This window comes from Dasypus novemcinctus, chromosome 10, assembly GCF_030445035.2.
Source record: "Dasypus novemcinctus isolate mDasNov1 chromosome 10, mDasNov1.1.hap2, whole genome shotgun sequence".
NCBI classification, from domain to species: Eukaryota; Metazoa; Chordata; class Mammalia; order Cingulata; family Dasypodidae; genus Dasypus; species Dasypus novemcinctus.
This window is the reverse complement of record NC_080682.1, coordinates 40,971,635-40,997,142: the sequence shown is the minus strand read 5'-3', so window position 1 is coordinate 40,997,142 and position 25,508 is coordinate 40,971,635. Positions and strand designations below refer to the sequence as shown.

The 25,508-nt window shown below is 37.5% G+C and overlaps 1 protein-coding gene and 1 pseudogene across 1 annotated transcript; both read right to left on the bottom strand.

The window, feature by feature from the left end:
* Positions 1 to 1,128: 1,128 nt before the first annotated feature.
* LOC105746000 (olfactory receptor 4X1-like) lies at positions 1,129 to 2,022 on the bottom strand (annotated as a pseudogene).
* A 14,027-nt stretch (positions 2,023 to 16,049) lies between these two features.
* Positions 16,050 to 17,040, bottom strand: LOC101433771 (olfactory receptor 4C5-like). Its single transcript, XM_023588476.2, has one exon. It carries the CDS (start codon positions 16,977 to 16,979, stop codon positions 16,050 to 16,052), a length of 930 nt encoding a protein of 309 aa, XP_023444244.2. The 5' UTR covers positions 16,980 to 17,040.
* Positions 17,041 to 25,508: the final 8,468 nt, after the last annotated feature.

The following is a 25,508-nucleotide window of genomic DNA, read 5'->3' as shown; positions in this document are numbered from 1 at the left end:
TTATAATGATTAATATGGCAGCATGTGGAAGAAAAATCATGCTGAGAATAAAGGGTAAGGTTGGGTTAGGATTTTGGGGTACATTCTTATGGTCTGAGGTCATGGCAGCAAAAAATAAGACTCAAATAGAGATAGTTAAAATGTTGTCAGACAGCAGAGAGGACCCAAATGCAGCTAAACTCCCACACTTTAATCAATAGGCAGCTCCAGAATAAAGGATTCTGACAAGGCAACCTGGTAGAATAAGAGAGCAGGTTGCCTGAGTACTCTGTTGAAATAGCTCAGAAGCCTGGAAAGTCAAGAGGTGCTGATGAACTAAGAGAAAATCAAAGGGCCAAACAACTGGAAGCATAAAATAGGGGGAAAATGAGGAAAAAGAACAGTATGAACAGAAGAAAATTTTGAAGATCAGAAATTTTGAGTTGTGCATATATAGTACAATAAAGTTTTTTTAGTGTTAACACATGGAAAAAATCTTTACTTATAGCATAGATATGATTGTCTTGTGTTTCCAAATCACTTAAAATCTTGTTGTGATTTTATTTTGGTTCTTTAGAAACCTGGGACAAGTGCTATCAGGAGCTCATATGAATTTGCTGACAGGAGTCAAAGCCCTATTTCTGATGACTAATCCCTTTTAGGTCAGCTTGGCCTGCTCAGAATCCACGTAAAAAAATCCTCAGTATGTCAGGTCAGTAGAATTTCTAGGCTTCAAATACCCATTATATCTCTCCCTACCCTACCACTTCAAAAACCCAGGTTCAGGCTCTCCAAACACAAAGGAGAGATGACTACTACTCTCTGAGGCAGGCTTCCTTTGCCTCTCTTACCTTTTTCTTCATTGCTCCCAGACAGACTCTGGTTTTCTGGAAGGATTCATTTAGTCAGTACAGACAATCTGCTTCAAGACCACTGTCAAATGTAGAAAAGCAGTACTACAAGTTCTCTCTAACACATCTCAGTGAACCTCCTCCCACTCCAGTCCAATCCAAAAAGATAACGAAACTGAAACCTAAAGAAAGAAAGTAACTGGCACTAAAACACTCCATTAGTTAAAGGTAGAGGCAGAGTAAGGTATTTGATACCCAATTTCTGTTCCTTGCTCCCCCATTTATTTCTTTTCCCAAATCACTCCATTGTCTTCATGGACTTTTTTATTTCAGCATTCCTGAAAGAGCAAATGATGGGGTTTAAGAGAGGTGTGACCACCATGTAATAAAACATGGCCACTATCTTGTCTGCAGGGAAAGTGACACAGGCACACATGTAGACAAAGAAACAGGATCTGAAGAACAGGCCCACAGCTGCAATGTGTGAGGTGCAGGTGGAGAGGGCCTTGTGCTGTCCTTCCAAGGTGTGACTCCTCAGGGAGTGCAGGATGACCACACAGGAGGCAAGCAGTCCTGCCAAACTGATCACTGAAATGGAGCCACCATTGGCAATGATTAGCAGGCCAATGAGGCTTAGCAGGCCAGCTTCAGCACAGGGTGCATGTCACAAAAGTAGTGGTCGATGATATTGGGGTTACAGAAAGGCAACTAGAAAATGAAGAAGGTTTGCCCAATAGAGTGCAGCAAGCCCCCACCCCGTGTAGCTCCCAGCAGGAAGCCACACATGCACCAGCTAATGATGGTCATGTAGTGCAGGGGTTTGCAGATGCCATAAAGTGATCATAAGCCATCAATGTCAGGAGAAAGGTCTCCGTGCCACTGAAGAAATGGAGAAAAAATATCTGTGCAATGCAGCCCTTGAGGGAATTGACTTTCCTCTCCCTAAGAGTCAAAGATAAACCTGGGGCCTGTAACAGGGTATTAACATCTCGACAAAGGGCAAGTAACTGAAGAGGAAGTACATGGGGAAGGTGAACCTTTTGCTGGTCACTATGATCACCACGGTGAGGACATTGCCCAGCACAGTGGCTATGTACATGAGGAGAAACATCACAGAAATGATGTTCTGTACATCCTAGTTCAAGGACAGGTCCAAGAAACTGATTTCAGTCATATTGCTTGTAGCAGCCATGGTTGAAAACACAGGGGCTGAGAGCCTGAAGGAGAATCAAACTCTCCTTCAATTATTAGAAACATCTTTCCCAAACCTTGAGGATGACTGTTATTCTGCTCCCTTTTGAGTTTCGTCTCTGCCTTGAGTTTCCAAAAAACCTGTTCTCCATGAGACAAATGAACAGCTTAGTGATCATCAAATGGTTGATATCATCCCCAAAATAGGAATTGAGTTTGTAATAATGCAACCTTGAAGTGGTTCTATCACCCAGGAACAGATATTAGCTAAGTCCCTCCACAAAAATGAGAGGATATTTAAGAACGTGGAGACACAGACCCCACAGCTCAAATATGAACCAAGGAATGTATTTTTCAAACTGTAGAAGCTTCTCCTACATTTCTTACTTGTGCATTGCCTAATATTGATAGCATAACAAGGACTTGATATCAGTCTTGCATTGCTTCATAATGTGGAACTGATTTTCTATAAGTAGTAGAATTTCCCAACTCCAATTATTCTGCAACTGTGAAACTAATCAGGTTCCCTAAAAAGCATGAGAAAAAAGCTTTGAGGGAGAAAGGACAAAGTCTCCAAGCTTCAATGACTGCCCTTGAATGGGGGATATGGAGAAGGGGAAATATGGGGAAATAAAAAGCTGCCTACATGATCCTGGAACTAATGGCTAAGGAGAAGATCAACAGGCATTTAAGTCATGTTTTATAACAGCTTCTGTTCTATAGTGTTTGAAAAAACAAGCTTTAATCAGAACCATGGAACATGCAAGGTGATACCAGGAAAGCTGGTAAAGTGGGTGCCAGGCCTTTACCTGCAGCAACAGCATCTTAAAGAGATCATCAATTGTACTAGAGAGCCCTGAAGACTGAAAAAGGGTGATCAGAAACAACACTTCATAATTACAGCCTTGCAAGAGGTCTTTCCTTGGAAAAACCTTCTTTTCCAAATAAGCCCTGCCAGAAAACCTGGAAGTATCCTGAATATATATTTACTCACTTCTCCAGCCAGATTGCCGTCTAAGCTAGGCCTCTGCAAACTGGGGAACAGCTGCTATCTTGTGATCTGGTGTACAGGAACGCAGGGTTTGGGGTCAGGAAACCTAATTTCAAATCCTAGAATGACCATTTCCTATCTGTGTTACCTTAAACAAGTATACACATCCCTTCAACGCCCCCCCCAACCATTTTCATTTTAAAAATGGGAATAAAAATACATTTGCATAGTGTTTTGAATGAGCTCAGATAATTTGAAAGAAAATTTATGCACTATAAGAATACAATTGATGATTCATTTACTCTGCCCTATTTTTCTGAGGTAGGGCAGTGTATGCTGGGTCTACTTAAGATGCTCTTGTTGCAAGAGACAAGTCTGACACCCAACTTACAAGCCAGTGGATATATGACAGTCTCTGCTTGAATAGACTTTTTATGCTCTGGGGTTCTGAATTAAACATGTTACAGACAATCCCATGGAAAAATAGGCTGTTATAAAATAGGATTTAAATATCTTTTGACTTGTCATAATTTTTAGTCCAAAGACCATGAAGGCATCCTGCTGCTCCTCACATTTCCCCTTCTCCATACACACATACAAGGGTGGAGTGTTACAACCCAGCTCCTGAAGGGCATGAGTCAGGGTGGCTGCAAGACCAAAGGACAAACTTGGCCCATAATCAGACATGAGCTTTATTTACTGGGGCTTATATACAGGAGAGGGTCTTCAGTGGTGGCAGGCCAAAGAATGAAAGTAGTGCTCTGCAAAGAAGCTATTAAATGAAGGGCAATAGTTAGGGTTACAGAACAAAGACACACCCTAAGAGTTACATAAATGGGGCCTGGTGATGTAGGAAGTAATTATACAGCCTGGAGAACATTACAGTTTATGATAACATCTGGATAATTTCCTTGTGAGAAGGTTTGTTACATTTTAACTTGTATCCTGGGGCATGCAGGTAGCTGCATAGTGCGGGCTGAATTTCCTTTAGGGAGGGGACTTACTGGACCGTCACATGGTGGTTAAAGCTTGGAGACTTTCTCTTTTCCCTCCTCTTATGTTCTTTTTTTATATACAGGAGATACATGTAAATATTATGAGAATTTTATTAGAATCCTCTCTCATGACTGTGGGGATGGACAAGTCCAAATTCTTGTAAAGCAGGTCACAAGCTGGAAACTCAGAGGAAGATTTTCAATGAATTCTCCAGGAGAAGCTGGCTGGCTGAAGGAGAGATGGCACATCTCTCTGACTACTGAAATCATCGCTCTCCTTTTAAAGCCTTCAAATGATTGGATGAGACTTCTCTCATGGGTAAAGGCAGTCTCCGCAGTTGATTGTAAATCTAATCAGCTATAGATGCCACCAATTTTTTGAAGATTTAAGTCCATAGAATATTCTCACAGGGATAATCAGTCTAGTGTTTACTTAACCAAACAACTGGACTATATAATCTGAGCAAGATGACACTTGAATTTAAGCATTGTAGTCATATTTCACCCTCAAGGGAAAATGTTTCCATTGCTGGGCGAATGTTTTCTGTGATATTTAGCGTCAAAGGTGAACATTCTCTGTTCCTATAATTGCTTCTAAGTTTGAAAGTCTGCAGTAGAGATCCTCTCAGAGGAGTTTGTGGACCACTGTAGTTTTCCAATTTAAAAAAAAACTGTTAGATTTTTTCATCCAAAGCTGTTAAAGTTTAACTATTGAGACGACAAACAATGTGATCAACATATTTTTAAAAATTTGAATTGATTTCTTAAAAAATTGATTGAATTTAGAATGGAAAGAAAGGAAAATAACATTTATTGAAACTCTGAAGAGAAATGAAGAACATTTGAGAGATAATTTCATAAAGAGATCATCTTTACTATATATACACTATATATATTTACTATATATTTACTATAGTAAGCCATCTATAGTGTCAGTGTCATTTACATGTGACTCTAAAGTAACTTTAATTCTGACTTCAATTGGCAGGGCCAAAAGAAGAGATACTGAAAGACAGGTATGTGTTCTTAGCAGGCAGAAAGTAATTGAATATTTCCAGTGTTGGTGCTTAAGAAAACCTAAATGTAGATGAATATAAATGCTTAAGATGGATGGGTCCCAACAAATTCTCTGAAATGTTTTAAATCTTTAAACCATCTGGTTCCTATCTATGGTTTCATATTTTACTTTCACTATCCTGTACCTTTGTATTCTGGGGAATTCTGAAAAATAAGATTGGGTTTGACTGGCTTTTTCCATTATTACTTTTCTTCTATTTTTTCTCCAATGATACCCTGTGACCAGAGGGGTAGATGAAGGGGCATCTTCCTAGTTTCCTTTGTTAGGAAGTAATCAGACACTCTTAAAGTTTGACGGAAACTTGCAGATCCTTCAGACTGTCTTCCTTGATGTACAGAGGAAGAATATGAGGTCCACCTAGAATCATACACAGGTTGATACAGACCCTGGAACAGAGTCAGGCTTCTTGACTTTCCTGCTGCTCTTGTACCCTAACTTCCCCTCCATGATGTTTACTCAAAGCTGGTTCCAGAATGGAAGGAGAACATGGAGAAAGAAAATAATCATGTTTATAGCAAAAGGCAAAGCTAACCTGATGAGTAAGATATTTCTTTAAAAAGTAAGAAAATTAATGCTAATGGAGTTCAACTTGAGTTACCCACTTGCCTGAAGATAGCCTGGGTAGAGCTTAGAAGTCCTGGAGAGGAGAAGACATTTCAGCATTTGTCCACACCAAGCTGTTAGGGTTAGAAGCCTTGAAATAATTTGCCTTGGGACTTGAGACCTTTGCTCTAGCACTTCGTCATCAATGGTTAAATTATTCTCTTACTGTTTGACATTCATCTGTCTGCCCCCCCCCCCAAAAGAGAATGTAAGAGTTGAGGGCAGAGATGGCATCTCTTATACTCTCTGTAGCATGCCCTTAGTCTAGGAGTCATTTCTGCAGACCGACCTTGCAGCCTTGTTTGCCATACCAAGGATTCTATTTGCCGTCAAATCCCAGTGTCAATCCCCTTTAGCTTAAAATAGCTTATAGTTTCCAAGAAAGTTACAGACACCTGGCAGGTGGCCATTGCCCATCCTTCACTTACCCCTACATTTTTATCAGAAGAAGTCACAAACACAAACTAAGTGGGCATTCTTTGACCTGCTATACCTACCTTCTTTTCTATTGTGTGCTATTCTTCAACCTGTGTGTGTGTGTGTGGGGGGGGGGGGGTGTAAATCTAATAAAAAGTCCTGGCCAAAACTTAAACCTAGAAATACATTCAAATAATATACATTTGTTTCTCTCCTCCAGAGTGAAGGGGTAGATATGGCACTGCCATCTACAGACCCCAATCTGAGCAGTTTTGGCCACCCCAGGATACTAACTGTGATGGGACTTCTTTCCCTGCTCTTTTGGACTCTTTGTGCTGTATAAGTGACAAAGAGATTATTTGCCCTTTCTGTACTCTTTATACTGTGTAAGTAATAAAGATATCACTTGCTGGATGTTTTGTTGTGTTGTGAACCAGAGCTCCCATGACACATTCCACAATGGTTTCTGTTTCCTTCAACTGAGCCCTGACTAACACTAAACTTTACCATCCCTAATCTGCTTAGAGCTAGAGTTCTTTTATATGAAAAAAAAATAAACTCCTGCCTTGTTTAAAACAAATACTTGAGGGGTTTTGTTACTTACAGGTGAATCAAATCCTAACGAATGGATTAAACAGTAAAAAGTAAAAGATGAAGAAGTGGAAACATATATCATTTTCCTCAAAAAGTCAGTCCAGAAGACATGTGAAGAATGCTTGAGGTATGCTTTCTGGGATGCAAGAGTGAAACATATCTGTGAACAAGGCCTGGTTCCAGAGCTGAACACAGCTTAGTTCACATCTCTGCTCTGCCATTTGCTAGTTCCATGACCTGAGGCAAATCATTCAGCCATCTTAAGCTGTGACTTTCTTATCCATAAAAAGGGAATCCTAATAAATGTAAAACTCCTGGCTGTATTATGGTTATATCATTAGTATTTTATTCTAAATTATTGGACTTCTTTGGAACAGAAAACTTATTTGCTGCCTATCATTTTCTTTTTCAGAGATGTTTTAAGAAAACCAAGGATGAGATATAGTTCTGCTGTTGTTTCATCATAATATCAGTGTCCAAAGAGCAAAGGGAGATGAATATCCAGTTCTACTGATCTCTATCAACTACTACACTGGAACGTTTTTTACAAGCACATGCTGGAATGGAGACAGATAAGAGTTCTAATCTCACGCGTGTTACTTACCGGCTGTGACCCCTGTCACCTCTATCATTCATGGCTTTCTCATGAATAAAATAAAGCTAATGACAATCACTTCACAGGGATGTTGTGAGTTTTAAATTAGACGGTGTGAATAAAGTACTTTGCATGATGCCTGGTGCATGGTTAGTGTTATTAACAATCATCATATCACACATCCTGATATAAATCACTTTGAACTCCGACACTAGGCTGTACTTTCCTTAAGGACAGAGAATGGAGCTTATCTCTCTCTGTATCTCTGTCTTCCCATAGTAGGTAGGCAAGAAAGGTTAGCCAGAACAGCAAGGGGACTCACAGACATACACTTGATGAGAGAATGGCATGCCTCAGAACCACTATCTTGTAAAGTATGCACTGTGGTTTTGTATAAGGTATTTGTGCTGAGGCCAGTGATGATGGCATGAATCTCGTTGATGGTGAGGCTGAAGGAATCAGACTACCCAACAACTTGGATTTGTAGGTATAGACGGAGCATGACTATTGTTGCTAATTTCCCAGGTCAGGTTCACGCTTGTGGCGCTGAAACTCACAATGTGGATACCAACAATCTGAAAAGAATCTGTGAAGACAGAAGAGGAATTTAAAGTAACCAGAATTATTTTTCTCCAAGCAGAAAAGGGAAGACAAGTGGCCATCAGAGCATGTCATCCAGACTAAGGAGTACTAGTGATTGTCACTCCCTCCTCTATGCCATTTAACCATGACTGGAAATGTATGTGGATTCCATCAAAAGTCAGCCAGTATCAGAGAAAAAACAACCTGGTCAATTACAGCTGAATAATTATGCTTTGGTAGTTTGTTAGTTGACTTTTAGAGATATAATGGACCCTTAACCAAGGCAACAACATGGACTCTACACATGCCTTGCTTTAGATGCTGGGGCAACTCAGAAGAGTCCTTAAGATACTATGTAACTAAGAGTGAACAGAATCCCTAAATGATCAATTAAAGATCATAGACTTTACCATGAGATGGGTCTGGGTTCCAAAGCTAGTTCTGATTTAATAGCCACTTGGCTATTAAATCCCTTGAGCTCAGTTTCCTCATCTACAAAATTGGCATAACAATTTCAACTTCAAAAAGAGAGAACATGAGAGGGCTGTCTTATCCTCCACTTTCCCATCTGCCCTCTGAATCCATCTTGTCTCTTCTCTTGCCTGCTATATGGTCTGTGATGGACGGGTGACCAGAAATCTGGAAGAGAATGCTACTGGAGTCTTTCTCACTATTCATTGCCTCCTGCTGTGAGTCCTGAGTTCTGTCATGGCATGTCTCTCTCTGCTGCCTCAGCCCTCACTGGGCTCCAGAAACACTATTTCTACCTTTTGCACTCCAGCTTTGTGGGAGCTTCCCACCACAACTCATCTTTGGGTGCCTCAGTATCCCTTGTTGTTTCCTTAAGCCTGCCTTATCTAACTAGTTGCTTGAAGAATGCCTGGCACAATAGATCTCCACATAGGGTAATGCAACTATAACAATTATTTATCAAACACTTGGACAGTTCAATGCACACCAGGGTGTGTAGAGCCACATGACAAAAAGCTTATGATGCCACCACTGTTACTTCACTTCTGCTCAAATCACTTTAAAAGTTTGGTAACTCGAGTCAAACACTAATCCACACCTTCCTTTTAGTACACAAGGGCAAAGGTCCTTCCTCTGGATGGACCCTGACTTGGGATGTATTCTTGGTGAGGGCAGGCAGACCAGATTTCAGCCCTATTCACCCTCACTCAAAAGCACCTCATGTGTTGGATGACTCCACCCCTGTAATTGACAACTGAGGAGGAACCCCTTTCTCCTCCTCATAGTTACCAAATCCTCCTATAGAAACCATGCTGTCCTTACCAGGTAGTCTCCCATCTGCCACTCTTGGTTGGTCCCTGTGTCCCAAGTAGGTCAAGTATTCTCTCCTATGGCTACATCTTCCTCTTCACACCCATACATTAGCATCACCAGTAGGAGAGGATTGAAGGAAGGACATAAGTGGACCCTCCTTCTTAATGTGAATACCAGGAAAAGCAATTACTCCTTATATACATGATGTGTTGCCAGCTTCTCACCCACACTTCTAGCCTTATTCCAGCCTGGCCAATAACTGCCTTCAGGTATTTAAATATTTTACCTTCTCTTCCTCTCTTTAAAGGAGAGACGACTCCCAAAACTTATGTAAAACAGCTCTCTAGGAATTAAATCAACCCCTCTGAAGGTATCAGGGCCCAGGTAACACAAAATCCCAATGTCTGCCTTTCCCTCCTCCAGCCCCACCACCCCAGTTCATAGCTTCATCACCTGGGCCTGCGATGATGAGCTGCTTTCCAGTCTTGTCTTCCTGCTTGAGGTTTCTCACTGCTCCAAGCCATCCCACAATTTACCAGCAGATAGGCTGTTCTTCTAAACATCCACCTCTACTTGTCACTCACTAGGCACAAAGACATTGTGTGGTTGCACTTCTATGTCCCCACTGGTTTTTTGTTTGCCTGCTCTGTGTCCAAGAGATACTGAGCTAGCACTCATTTTAAGTCCTGGGCTCCAAAAAGTCAGGATTCATGGCCTTCATCAGCCAAGGAGACCATACCCCTCCAATCCCCCAAAATCAACACAGCACATGACATCTTTTTAAAGTGTTTGGCTCCTCTCAGATTTTAAAATAAAGAGCTAAATTTTCAGCTATCATGGGTGATATAGTGCATTGATAGCTAAGCTAAATATTCACTTATTTGAATGTTTTTGGGATCTTATTTCATTGTAAAGACATACTCTTCTATAAAGTATACCAGACATTCATCCCTAACAGAAACTACTGGAGCATATAAAAAGTTTAGCAACACTGTCAAGACATATTTCTAATGTAGTCTTTACTCCAAGGTCTTAGCAAATTAACCAGTAATAACAAAAGGCTTTTAAAGCCGAACGAGTGGAAGTAGTTAAAACTTTCCCCAACAAATAGGATCTTAATAGAGAATTATCTGGCTACCTGAACTCCTGAGCTCGAACCAACAGTATCTTTCTTCTCTTACACAGTTCATGAAACTCAATCTGTTTACAATAGGTAGAAGGATGCAAGAAAATAAGGCTCTGGGATATAAGGCAACAAGAAATATTCATCCTGGGAGCCATTCAATCTACCATTCATGACATTTATTTCTGTGGGTCCTCCCCTAGTTCCATTAACTATTTTTGGAATGATGGAGAATGCATATAAATTGCTGGATTTATGTCTGTTATGTTACAACTTAAAAAATTTTTTAAGAGTTGCCCAATTATTTTCCATTTTATTCTTCATTACATATGTGTACCTGAAAGCAGCTGTGCTGTTTTTCCAGGTTAGGATCACATTTGTTGGAATGGTTAAAACAGCTTCAATGTCAAACACAGGACTGTGTTCTATGTAAACACTGTTTCCAAAGAAAAATTATAAATTTTTAAAAAGAAATGTAAGAGTGATGTCATTTCTTTATGCCTACATTCTAGAGGTGAATTTTACAACCATAGAGTTTAATTTCAATTTATTTGCCTCCTTCTAACAAAATGCATTTAAATAAACATATATACATCCATGTATGTGTATTAGGGTTATAGAAGGCTAGCTCTAGAACTGAGGTAAAACTGGTAGAGTGACCTGAACATTGGCTTAAATCTTATAGAAGATGATATAAAGAGACTTAAGATGCAAAATAATTCTATCTCTTCAATTCTTTGAAAACATTGAAAGTAGAAAAGAGTGGAAGTAGTTAAATGTGGAACACACGTGACATATTAAAATGTAATAGGAGCCCTATCATATGTTTTAATCAGTAAGGCATTTATGTGAGAAGGGAAGGTTTGAAGTTGAGAGAATGATTCTGTGATGTTTCTATTTTCCTGACAGGTAGAGCATGGACTTTACCTAATTTGAAAGGAAAATATGTGGGATAAGGATTATAGAAAATTAATGCAAATTAGAACTTATGCTGAGAAGTATGTATAGCAGATAGTATGTATAGCTATCGTCACTAGCCAGAATACAAGCTCCAAAAGCTTTGAAGATCTTCTCATATTAGACTTTATAATTGTTGGTATCATGTAATATGTGATGGTATAATTTCCTTCAGCAATTCCTTACAATTAGGCATAAATGGTGTATGAAGATGGTGTTTAAATACTTCAGTTAGTGAATGTTACACTGAAGCAGAAAAAGGATTAATTTGATTTGACTTTACTTGTAAGGGCTGCTATCTATCCTGCTATCTAAACTACCAATAATATAGAAAATTGCAAAAGTTATGCTAATCTGTTCTCTTCATTATACTTATAAATCTTAGTAAGGATAAAGATAGTCAATGAATTAGATAGGATAAGATGCATGATGCATTTTTTTGTTTGTGGTAACAAGTGAATCCTGAAATCTCTATGGCTTAACATATACAATATTATTTCCTGTTGAGACAAAATCCACTAAGTGTTAGGGAATCATGGAGGGTATATTCCTTCCTATACATACTCCATAATCTAGGTTACTTCCTCTGTGTAGTCCTGCCATTTTAGCACATTTCTGCTAGGCTTGCTGCATCAGGGAAAGAAACACTGGATCAGAGCACAGAGCTACTAAATGTCTCAGTCTCAGTGTGACACACTTCATTTTTGCAAGCTATTCACATCATAGCCCTTCTTAAATATAAGAGGTCAGAAAACATGTTTGGGGCACATGAATATTTGTTCATCAGCAAGAGATTGATCACAGTTGAGAAAATAGATCTATTTGGAATCAAACGTTTATGAATTTATATTTTAGCTGTGGAATAATTTGAATTAATTCAGCTTTTAAAAATCTAGAAATGAAATGTCAAAGTTTGACAGGATATCTGCCCTGGTCCAAATCTGCAATTTTTCTTTTATCTGGATTCTTTGTTCTATCCTACCAAAACTGATCTACACATTCAATGCAATCCCAATAAAAATCAACACAGCATTCTTTAAGGAACTAGAGAAACTAGCTATGAAATTTATTTGGAAAGGAAAGAAGCCTCGAATAGCCAAAGACATATTGAAAAAGAAAAACGAAATTGGAGGAATCACACTACCTGACTTCAAAACACTATACAGCTACAATAGTGAAAACAGCATGGTATTGGCACAAGGAGAGACACACAGACCAATGGAACCGAATTGAGAGTTCTGATATAGATCCTCATATATATAGTCATATAATATTCGATAAAGCCACCAAACCCTCTCAACTGGGAGAGAATGGCCTATTCAACAAATGATACCTGGAGAACTGGATATCCATATGTAAAAGAATGAAAGAGGCTTACCAGCTCACACCTTATACAGAAATCAACTCAAGATGGATCAAAGACCTAAATATAAGAGCCAAGACCATAAAGACTTTGGAAAGCAGTGTAGGCAAGCATCTACAAGACCTTGTAATAGGAAATGGCTTCATGAACTTCACACCAAAAGCATGAGCAGCAAAAGAACAAATAGATAAATGGGACTTCCTCAAAATTAAAGCCTTCTGCACCTCAACGGAGTTTGTCAAGAAGGTGAAAAGAGAGCCTACACAATGGGAGAAAATATTTGGTAACCATATATCTGATAGGAGACTTATAACCTGCATATATAAAGAACTCCTGTATCTTGAAAATAAAAAGATAACCCATTTAAAAAATGGGAAAAAGGTTTAAACAGACACTTCTCCACAGAAGACATACGAATGGCTAAAAAGCACATGAAAAAATGCTCCAAATCTCTAGCTATCAGGGAAATGCAAATCAAAACTGCAATGAGATACCATCTTACTCCCATAAAATTGGCAGCTATGAAAAAACAAAAGACTACGAATGCTGGAGAGGATGTGGAGGAATGGGAACACTCATCCATGGCTGGTGTGAATGCAGAAGGATCCAACCATTCTGGAAGACAGTTTGGCGGTTTCTCAAAAAACTAGCCATAGATTTGCCATATGGCCCAGCAATTCCACTGCTAGTATATACCCAACAGAACTGAAAACAAGGACACAAACTGATATATGCACACCAATGATCACTATTGCCAAAAGTTGGAATCAACCCAAATGCTCATTAACAAATGAATGGATAAATAAAATGTGGTATATACATACAATGGAATACTACTCGGCTTTAAGAACAAATACACTACAAACATACATGATAACATGGATGAATCCTGAGAACCTTATGTTGAGTGAAGCAACCCAGGCATTGAAGAGCAAACACTACATGACCTCAATGATATGAAATAAGTAAACCAAGCTGCCTCAGAGAGCTAGAGACTAGATGATAGGCTTACAGGAAATTGGGGGGTAGAGAAAGTTGTAAGCTGACACCTACATGGGTGAAATCTATGATAAACTGGAGGTAAATAAGTATTTGTATAAGGAAGGGATAAAATGGAGACATAGGGTTACCTTTGGGTGGGGCTTTACGGGCTTGAGGGGGGCTAGGGATGGGAGGATGGGTAATATTGCCCAAGAAACTGGGGGGAGGGTGGGGCAATATATGAACATAGGAGATTGTCAGGTATTTGGTTGAGAGTATAATGCTGAGAAAACCTTTTAAAAAATATGATAAGGAAAGTTACCTGTTTAAGATGCTTAAAGGGGATAATCTGATTCAGGACAGGCTCCTAGGGAATATGTGTATGCTCATTTTGTCATAATGGTTTATATCATTGGATAGAGACCCATATAATGAGAGTGAAGGTATACCCACATCCTGTGGAGGACTAATGCCCTCTCATAGAGGGAACAGTATCTCTCAAGAGAAATGATGGCTCCCAGTGCATTAAGGCAGTTGAGCATGTCAAGCCCTCAACACTGTTGCAAGTATCTCTGAACATGGCCCTTCAAACAATGAAGATTGATAGTCACTGTGGGCCCTAAGGGGAGAGGGAAAGAAATATTGAATACATGGAACCAATGTAACTGTGTGGGCAATAGAAGTGTTCCACCAGAGTACGTAAGGATGGATATAAGACATGTAAAACTATACCAAAAATATATAGGGGCTGATAAGCTAAAATGTAAATCATACTGTGTGATGGAGCTGGACTCAGATGTGATCTTTTTTCACAAGCCTCTCCTGCTACTTTTACCAGAACTGTAGTTGGTGCTAGGGTTTAATATATACCCAGGGGATCTGAATCTCTGGACTGACCATATGATAGCCAGGCCCTGAGCCTCAAAAATCTTCCTACACTCTGGTTTATTGGACTTACCCCACTCAGCTAACATGGAGCAAAGAGTGCCTACAACTGAAAGCAGGAGGATTACATCCAGCATCCATGTGGAATCTAAGTCCCCTCTTGATATAGATGTGTAGTGGACACAACCATTCCAAGGTCCACAGGATGGAGGAATAGAATATGGATTAGAGTGGACTTACTGATATTCTATTCATGAACTATAATGATTAGTAATCAAAGAAAATATGGCATTGGTGTGGAGAAAGTGGCCATGGTGGCTGCTGGGTGTGGGAAATGGGAGGAAGAGATGAGATGTGGAGGCATTTTCGGGACTTGGAGTTGTCCTGGGGATGCTGCAGGGACAGTTACCGGACACTGTATGTCCTCCCATGGCCCACTGGGTGGAACGTGAGAGAGTGTGGGCTATGATGTGGACCACTGATCACGAGGTGCAGTGGTGCCCAGAGAAGTATTCACCAAATGCAATGAATGTCTCATGATGATGGACGAGATTGTTGCTATGGGGGGATGAGAGGGGTGAGGGGGTTGGGGGTACATGGGGACCTCATATTTTTTTAGTGTGATATTAAAAAAATAAATAAAGACAAAAAAATTTATTGAAAACTAAAAAAAAAGAATAGCATTGTGACTATATCTTAAATGCTTACCCATTTCTTTGGTACACAATTTTTATTTAAATTTGAAATAGCAGACTTTCTTCCTTGATTATTCGACATCATAAACTTTCTCTTTTGTACCAGAAACTTTTGCTCATATTAGATGAGGCTCAATAACATACATTAATAGGTATTTTGGTGGTGAAGTGCTGAGAGGGTGTTTTGGACTAAAAATTTTCTCCATATATATATATATATATATGTATATATATATACAGTCTTCCTGGGAATATCCAATGCAAGGTTGCTGTAAGACTGTCCCTCAAATAATTTAATATCCCTCCTTGGCTTTAGGAAGAAAAAAAATTTATCTGGGCAGAGCCCAGGTTACTGTATAATTGCTCCTCCATTGATTGTGCAACATAACAGCATCAATTTTGGGGAGACACGTGCTTATTGACTTTCTTTCATTCCTTCAACCCAATGATTTCTTGTTGATCCCTATCTTCCACAATAATAAGTCTAGCCTGATGTCAGGAGTTGCTATTAAAACAATGCATTTTCATAAAATTGTAGCTATATTATTTTAAGTACATGGGCTATTGGTTAAGTAAGGAATAGCTGAATGTTTGCAAACAATTCTTCTACAGTATAAACAAACCATGGATTTTCCAAAACTTGTGACCATTCTATGTCAATTTTCAATATTCCATTAATTTGTATATGCAAAATTGTTTCCAGTTGGAAGAAAGTTTATTCACCATTTAATTAAATATTGTTAATTTAAGAAAAAGGAACCATTCAAAATTCCAGATAACCTGGGAATACAAAATACTTTGACCCACATATTTTGGATACAAGGCCGTTATCTTTTGCATTGGCCAAATTTGTTTAAGAATGTGATGGATTTTGTTTTATCTTGTCTATTTGACTGAATTGTTAAACAAGATCACTCTTTGGCTCCAGAGCTTCCTCATAGCATTTTTCACCTCTGCATTTTTGAGTGTGTAGATTAAAGGGTTTAGCATGGGTGTTATCATAGCAAAAAATAGAGCCACTGCTTTATCAACAGGGAATGTGCTCGTGGGCCGAAGGTATACAATCATGCAGGGTACAAAGAATAAGACAACCACAGTAATATGTGACGCACAGGTGGAGAGAGCTTTCCGCCGAGCTTCAGAACTGTGAGATCTCAGGGAGCAAAGGATGAGGACATAGGATGTGATAACAATAGAAAAAATGAGCATACACATGAATCCACTATTGGCAGCAACAAAGAGGCCAAAGATCTGAGTGTCAGTGCAGGAGAGCTTCAGCAGAGGGTTAAGATCACAGAAGAAATGGTCAATGACATTTGGGCCACAGAAGGGCAACCACACAATGAAAAGCATTTGAATCAGAGCATGAAGAAATCCCCCAGCCCATGACATGATCACCAGGAGACCACACACACGTCGGTTCATTATGATCATGTAGTGGAGGGCCCTACAGATGGCCACATAGCGGTCATAGGCCATCACTGTGAGCAGGATGATCTCAGCTCCCCCAAGGAAATGCTCCATAAAGACTTGAATCATGCAACCACTGAAGGAGATAGTTTTCTTCTCAGCAATAAAGTCAAATATCATTTTGGGGGCCGTGGTAGAAGAGAAGGAGCCATCTAGTAAAGACAAAAAAGACAGGAAAAAATACATGGGGGAGCCCAGGTCTGGGCTGGTGGAGATAGTCACTACAATGAGTAGGTTGCCTCCCAGGGTGATTAAGTACATGACAGTAAACATGATAAACAAGAGTTTCTGCACATCTGGGTTTTGAGTCAGGCCAAGCAGAATGAATTCTGTCACGTTGTTCATTGTTCTCTGAATCTACTTTTGCATTTGGATCAATGACTTATCTGAAAATAGCACAGGGATTGCAATGATGTTAAACAAATTTTTATAAAGCAAGTAATATACGTCAAGTTATTTGCTTTCTTTAAGATGCATGGGAAACCCTGAGCAGATAAATACAAGATTTAAAGTTGGGCTATACTTTTAGTCACATATTGAATATATAGCCCTCTTTTCCACTCTTCCACAGAGAGAAAGAGAGACATATGGTTTTATTACTGTTAACATTTCGGGCACCTTTCCTGCAATTATATATGATGGAATCCTCTACCAGACACTATACTAGTATGTTCTCCTGTGGAAAACTGAAACATAAGTGGACTTGTAAGGAGTAGAATCTTGAATTCATGAGAATCCATTCTCCTGTATCTCGTCTTTAGTCACTCACATTGAGAGGCTAAGCAGCAGAGTTTGTTATCCTTGATAATTTTTAACTTATTACATAGTATCTATAAAACATCAGATGAGTTTAATTTGAAATTAGGGATGATGCAGTCATATTTCCTGAATCAACTGCAAATTTGAAGCTGCATTAAGATACACACTGGCAGTTAGATTTGTGAGCTTATGCTACAATGAAACAAAATTGTATATCATAGATTATTTTTTGAGCACCTCTGGAAAGGATATCAGGAAGAGGAAAAATTAGGCAACATGATACAATCCAATATTCTCTCAAATTATTTGAAACTGTGGAATTTCTGTCATATTTTGATTTCAGTATACTTTCCAGAAATTTATGAAACATACTCTTGACCTGATAAAAACGAGATATTTCTAAGGCAACGAAACAAAGCACTGCAATTTCTTGGTCACACGTATTCTTTAAAAGAGGCAGACCGTTTTTGTATTCTTTTTCACAAACTTCTAGCCATGTTATGCTGTAAATGGGCCTTAATCCCACTGAGCCTAACTTTTTAATATATTTAATATAAGGAAAATAACAAAGGACAAAGAGGAATTGAAGAATATTATGACTTATGAAAAACATGTTACCTGAACCTAAAAAATATAGATTTCCTTACACTTCTAAATTATTAATAAAAGAACAAAAATGAGGAACCAACTATTTCACCCTTGAAATATTTGCTTATATAACGTTAAATGAGTAAATAAATTAACTGAGAGAGAAAATAAATAAACTAAGTATTAAATCCAAGAAGCTTGAAAAACAACAAATTATATTAGGAAAAAATGTAAATCAGAAATCAACACAACAGACAGAAAAATATTAGACAATTTCAAAACATATTGAATAGAAAAAATAATTTACATAATAGTTGAACACACCTCAGCTCAATAAGAACTATGTATGGTAAAATCCCCAAATGACATTTATTAAAGACATTTTTAAAAGACTATTAGAATATAGTTCAATAGGGATAATAAAAGTATTTTCAGTGACTGATAGGCATTTTTCAAAACAAAGTAACTCTTCTCTTTATGCCAAACCCCTCAAAAACATGAAGTGAAAAGAAAAATCGCATGCATTAAAATGCTAAAATAAACCATAAATCTGTTCAAAATCAAATTAACAAAGAGATAAACATGTGTCTGATATCTCAGAGGAGAAGAACATGTTAACAAAAAAGTGGCATAAAAGGAAAATATGTTGGATTCAACTATATGAATTCATAAAACAGACTGGAAGAATAATTGCAACGTGTGAAAGAAACTATGATATAGAAATAGCTCTTAAAATTAAAGAAATAAGTTTACTCACAGCTTTATGAAGAGGTAAATTTAATTAAAAGGTAATTCTCAGGAAAAAAATAGACATCTAACAAAATCCTGTATTTCATAAACCATCAAACAAATATAATTTAAAAATTGATAAGTAGGCAAAAATTTATGAGTATTATATTATCAGGTATCTGCGGGAGTGTGTTGGAATAAAATTTTCAGTACTCCTTATTCTTGCAATCTACTTTAGACCAAAAAAATGGCCAAAAATATAGAGAGAATTTCTATTTCATGATTTTTGTAAATAACAGTTAAAATGGAAGATAATCCAATGTGTACATAGGGGAGGGCAATTAAATGAATTATGATGTATTGTTATGAAACATGACATCAACATTAAAGTGATTTGTAAGAAGATTAATGATGTGAAAAGGTATTTTTGATATCTTAGAAAATGCAAGATGAAACAAGGCATATATATATTATGCTCTGTTGTCTAAAAGACATGTATACATAGAAAAGTTTCTCAAAAAACATTCACTAAAGACTAACAGTGCTTCTTTAGTATGACATTAAAAGAAATTTTTGTTTTCTTCTTTTATAACTTTTCTGATCTGATTTTTCTGTAAATAGAATATATTGCTTTTGTATCAGGAAAATAAATAAAAGACGTTCTATTTTCTTAACTCAAATCTTGCCCCAAAATATCTCTAGTGACTGCTATTCTGAGTACACTGGCTATGCCAGTCATTATCTATATAAATCTGTGATAGTACATATACCTGTCTAAACACAGTTTATCTGTAAATTGAACTCCGGTATCATCTTGAGAGAAAAAAATTCTAGTGAAGCCTGACATCATGAATGTAATTAAGAGCACTGAAATATATATCTGAATGTGGCTAAAAGGGGTTGTATATATGAGGTAGAATAAAACTTTTTAAAAAATATCTACGGAACTGGACTATACAGAAACCCTAAATTAAACCATGGACTATAGTTAATAGTACAATTATAAAAATTGGCTGTCATCAATTGTAGCAATGATGACACAGCCAGAACTTCTTTAATAAAAAAAAAGAAGTCACTGTACCTACCTCTCTCTATGAAGGTAGAAGAAGCAATAAGTTCATTGGATGAAAAGTCATCTTATTGGTAGACAACACTTTCTACTGAGGTAGCAATTATTGATTCATCACTAACTGCTGCTTAGAAAGTTCATAAATTTTTACCTTAAGGATGGCATTTCTTTACCTCAGTTAGAAACTTGCAAATGATTGTAAAGGGAGACTTCCTAAGGAAATCTTAGTTTGTGGAGTGAATTTATGTTTGCTCTTTAGGCTTACACCAACCTGTGAATGTAGACCACAACCATCCCAGTTGAGATAAGAATTATTTTAGCCAGAACTTCCAGAAATTTGAGGCTTCAAAGAACTTGATGGAGGAAAACTTAACCATTGACGTACATCTCTTTCTAAGCCTATGTTGCACATTTGCCAGGCTTGCTTTCTTGGTGACTAGATAAAAGTATGTATTATAGAAGTCTCTTGATTTTTGCTATAATCATTTTTAAAGACCTGAAAAAGCAAACTATGTTAAAGCAGAAAAATGAAGGATTGCAAGAACCTTGAACTCAGCAACAAATGAAAGTTGTTGTGACATTAAAAAACCTGAACACTGATGTAAACTATTTTAAGATTTTTTTTTAGGAAGTCTGCACTCAGCTTGAGATACCTCCTTTGGTCCTTTTGTGTCTAGAATGATATGGATTGCTAATTTAGAAACCAACGTAATCTATTAGCTCTGGCTGGTTATGTTCATGCAGTTTTCAAGGCTCAGGAGTCCCCAGAGTCTGTTCTTATCTACATTTTCATGTATAATTGCAATAAATATTTAAAAGCAGATTGCTCAAGCACAAAGAAGAGTTAGGCATGTCTGAACTTTCAGTTCCCAGAAGATTAAAATTAGCAGTTTCAGCCAAGATGGCAGCCAAACATCCTGTTCAAACTCATAGCTGTGTTTTTCTATGACCAAATGGTGGAAGAAGTGGAAAAGTCAACTGAAGTGTGCTAGAGTGGTTAGGAAGAGATCTTAGAATCTGGGATGTTGGGCACAGGATCATCTACTATGGGAGAATGGGTCAAGAGGTTTTCAGATACCTGTTTCACAAAATTATAGAGAGTATTGAGCAAGATAAAATTTGAAAACCTCTAGGTCATCTGGAACTGCTATTCCACTGCTGATACCCTTAGGATAGACATATGCAGGCTAGAAAAATTGCTGTGTAATATTTAAAATCTGACCATACTTAAGAGAGAGAGCTTTGGAGTTAAAGAAACTGCACCTCTTAGGGCTGGATCTTCTGTTTAACTGTTGCAACTGAGACAAGTTACTCATCTTTATGCATCATTTCCCACATCTGTACCAAGGGGATGAGAAGGGACCTATCTCATAAGACTGTTGTGGAGTTTTATGAGATAATACATATAACACTTAGGATGGTACCTGGCATTGAGTAAATTCCTTGTTGTCTGTTTTCCTTTTATGAATAGAATATAAGAGCTCATGATAGACCATACACAGATACTGGCAAAAATTTTCTTCATCATATATGTAGCTTGTCTTCATTTCTCTTGTGGATCATAGGATATTGAAATATGCGTAAATTAGGAGAAAGGAAAACCCAAGTTAAAAAGTATTCAATATCGATTGATAAGTGATTTATCATTGTGAAATCTTCCTGTAAGTATTTGACCTCTCCACTAAGACATTTGATAGTAAGTTGAAATTCCCAGAAAAAGTTGTAGGATATAAAAGAATTGTGAATTTCATGAGAGCTAATAAATAATGAGCACTTTTATATATCAATTTGTTAGTGTCCTATGTCATCTGAGTCTTATGTAATCCCATTTAAGAAGAGTTTAGTGTTTTTTATTTAATATAAAAGAAAATTTGGCAATTATCAAATATCTAGTATTTGATAATGCTTAGATTTGAGTACAGAATGATGGGATTTCTAATCATGAGCTCTAAACATCATGTTATTTTGTCATATTCGACCTTGGTGCTGTGATGTGTCTGGATGTGATGAGAGAGGAAGAGCTGCCTCAGACTAGTGCTATGTAGTTTAGAAGCCTTCATTCTCCTAAAGGTGCAGGCAGGATTTGCTTTCACATAAATCCTTTGTGATGCAGCTGAACAGGAAAAATTGGATTTTGATTTTGGAGTTTCTTGATGCCTGAAAAGTGGAGGGGAAGTTTAAGCAAAGATTAGACTTCTGAACAGGGATGTCCTGTACATGACCGGACCATGCATATTAATAGCATTTTAGATGTATTATACCTAAAAGATATTTAACTGGATATGGTTCCAATTCTTTCATTTACTAATCATATGACTCTATGAATATCAATTATCTTACCAGGACCTGTTAAATAGCTATATTGGGTAAATTATTCAACTTCTCTGTGCCCCAGTTGCAATTTCTGTAAGTAGAAGTTTGAGAAAATATGTGTAGTAGTTTGGTATTGTTTATGAATTCCAAAAATAGATATTGGATTATGTTTGTAGACTGGTCTATTCCTCTGGGTATATTAGAGTGTATTAACTTAAGAGGTTTTCACTTTTCCTTGATTAAATTATGATTAGGGCTTTGATTGGGCCATGTCAGTAGAATGTTGAGTACCCGCCCCCTTGGTGGGCAGGGACTTAACAGAGAAAACCACATGCAAAGGAGTGATGTTGGAGTTTTATTTTTTCCCTGGATCCCGAGAAGTAAGCACACAGAGAAGCAAATACATGAGGAACGAGAGAAGGCTCCATTAGACATGGCAGAGGCCCCAGGAAGAGGGACAAGCCATTTCCCTGATAGTTTGCAACTGGCCTTGTGGAGAGAGCAGAGCATCTGAGCCCAGAGGCAAATGAGCCCAGGAGAGAGACAAGACTTGTCCCAACTTTCAGCTGAGTTTGGAAGAAGCTGGGACCGTGGAGCCTTGGGAGGAGGAGGAAGCCTGAACCCTAGCAGACATCGCCTGCCATCTTGCATCAACAAGTGGCAACAGACTGAGTGAGAAATTATCTCTTATGGTAACTTGAATTGGATTCTTTAGGGCCTTGTGACTTTAACCTTTACCCCAAATAAATATTCCCTTATAAAAGCCAGCAGATTTCTGATTCTTTGTATTAGCACCACTTTGGCTGACTAATACAATATGGATGTATGGGGGAAGAAGAAAAGAATGACATCTTCCTTCATTTCAAACCAATACATACAAGCAAGGAGACAGTGGGGTACCATGGGGGAAAATTATCTGAAAGAAAAATTTGTAAAGCTATAATACCTACATTGCAAGACTATCTTTCAAAAACAAATACAAAATGAAGATGCCTTCATACATACAACACATAAGAATTCCTAATCTGGAGACTCACAGTACAAGATATAATAGGAGTCCTTCAGACAGATGCAAAGTGATTCTAGATGGAAATATGGATCTATACAAAGAAATGTTATATACTTAACATTTATGTTAAGTGTATACCTGTTTAGTGTGGTACATTTGTTACAATTCATGAAAGAATATTTTTATAATTGTACTCTTAACCATATTCCATCATTTAAAATAAATTTTACTGTGTTATAGAGTCCATTGTTTTATAAATTTTTATTCCAGAAACATATACAATTAAACTTTCCCCTTTTAATCACATTCACACATATAATCCAGTGCTGTTAATTACATTCTCAAAGTTGTGCTACCATCACCACCATTCATTACCAAAACCATGTGACAAACCCAAATAAAAACTCTATACAATTTAAGCATTAACTTTTCATTCCTACTCTGTTCCCTGATAACCTGTATTCTAGATTCTAAGTGTATATTTTTTAAAATTCTAATTATTTTATATGAGTGAGGTCATACAATATTTGTCCTTTTGTGTCTAGTTTATTTCATACAACATGATGTCTGCCAGGTTCATCCGTGTTGTCACATGCACCTGAAATTCATTCTTTTTTAGGACTGAATATCATTCTACTGTATGTATATACAATACTTTATATATACATTCATTGGTTGGTGGACACTTGGGTTGCTTGCATTTTTGGCAATTGTGAATATGTTATGGACATTGTTGTGCAATATCTGCTCCACTCTTTGCTTTCACATAGAAATGAGATTGCTGGGTTGCATGGCAATTCTACACTTAACTTTTTTTAGAAACAATCACACCGCCTGCCATAGCCACTGCACCACTTTATATCACCACCAGCAATGAATGAGTGTTCCTATTTCTCTGCATCCTCTCCAACACTTATAATTTCCAGGTTTTTTTTGTGTGTTTTTCTTTAGTACTAGCCATTCCAGTGGGTATGAAACAGTAATTCTTGTGGTTTTAATTTACATTTCCCTAATAGCTAATACTGTTTAGAATATTTTCATGTACTTTTTAGCCATTTGGATATACTCTTTCAAAAAATAGCTAATCAAGAACTTTGCTGATTTTTACTTGAATTGTTTGTATTTTTATGGTTAATTGTAGGACTCCATGATATATTATGGGTATTAAACCCTTATCAGACATGTGGTTTTCAATCACTTTCTCCCATTGAGTAGGTTGTCTTTAAATTTTCATCATTAAGTCCATTGAGACACAAACGTTTTAACTTTTGATGAGGTTTCATTTATCTATTTTTCCTTCTATTGTATGTGCTTCAGGTGTAAAGTATTAGAAACCATCGAGTAACACAGTTCCTAAAGATCTTTTCCTAAGTTTTCCCCAAAAGATTTTTAGCTCTTTTCTTTATTTGAGGTCTCTTATCCATTTTGTATTCGCTTTTGTATATGGTGTAAGTGTTCACATTTACACTTTTGCTCATGGATGCCCAGTTTTCTGAGCACTATTTGTTGAAGACATATATCTTTCCCCACTGAGTAGACTTGGTACCCTTGCCAAAAATCAGTTGGTCATAAATGTGATGGGTGATTTCTGAGCTCTCAATTAAATTCCATTGGTCAATAGGTTTGTTCCTGTGCCAGTACCATGCCGGGTTTTGTTTCTCTCTTATTTATTTTAATGTTACATTAAAAAAATATAATTTGGTGAATATGTTTTGGAGCACAGCTGCACCACATGGATAATGGTTTACATTGTATTTTACACTCTTCCCCAGTCAACCCAGTGGGCCATGGCAGGACATACAATGTCCAACACCTGCCCCTGCACTACCACCCAGGACAACTCCAAGTCCTGAAAATGCCCACACATCATATTTCTTCTTCCCTCTCTCTACCCTCAGCAGCTACCGTGGCCACTTTCTCCACATCAATGCTACAATTTCTTCCATTACTAATCACAATAGTTACATAGTAGAATATCAGTAAGTCCTCTCTAATCCATACACTATTCCTCCATCCATGCTGTTTTGATTACTGTGGTTTTGTTTTTAAGATCTGGATATGTGAGCTCCGCAACACCATTCTTCTTTTCAAGATGGCTTTGAGTAATTGGGATCCCTTATCCTTTCATGTACATTAGATGATTGTCAGTGTTACAAAATAACGCTAACTCTATCTAATTCTGACTCTAACTCTAACCCTAACTAAAATTCTCATTTTCCTCCACCTCCACTTACAGTTTGGACCCTTGCTCTACATCTAAGTCCAACTCCAAATGCAAATGCAAATCCAATTATAACATTATTTTAAATCTAACTCTCAGTGTTTCTTCATATATTTTAGGACTCTTTTTTAAAGTTTTATTTTGAAAGCGACTTTATATTACATAAAAGTTACATAAAAAATATTG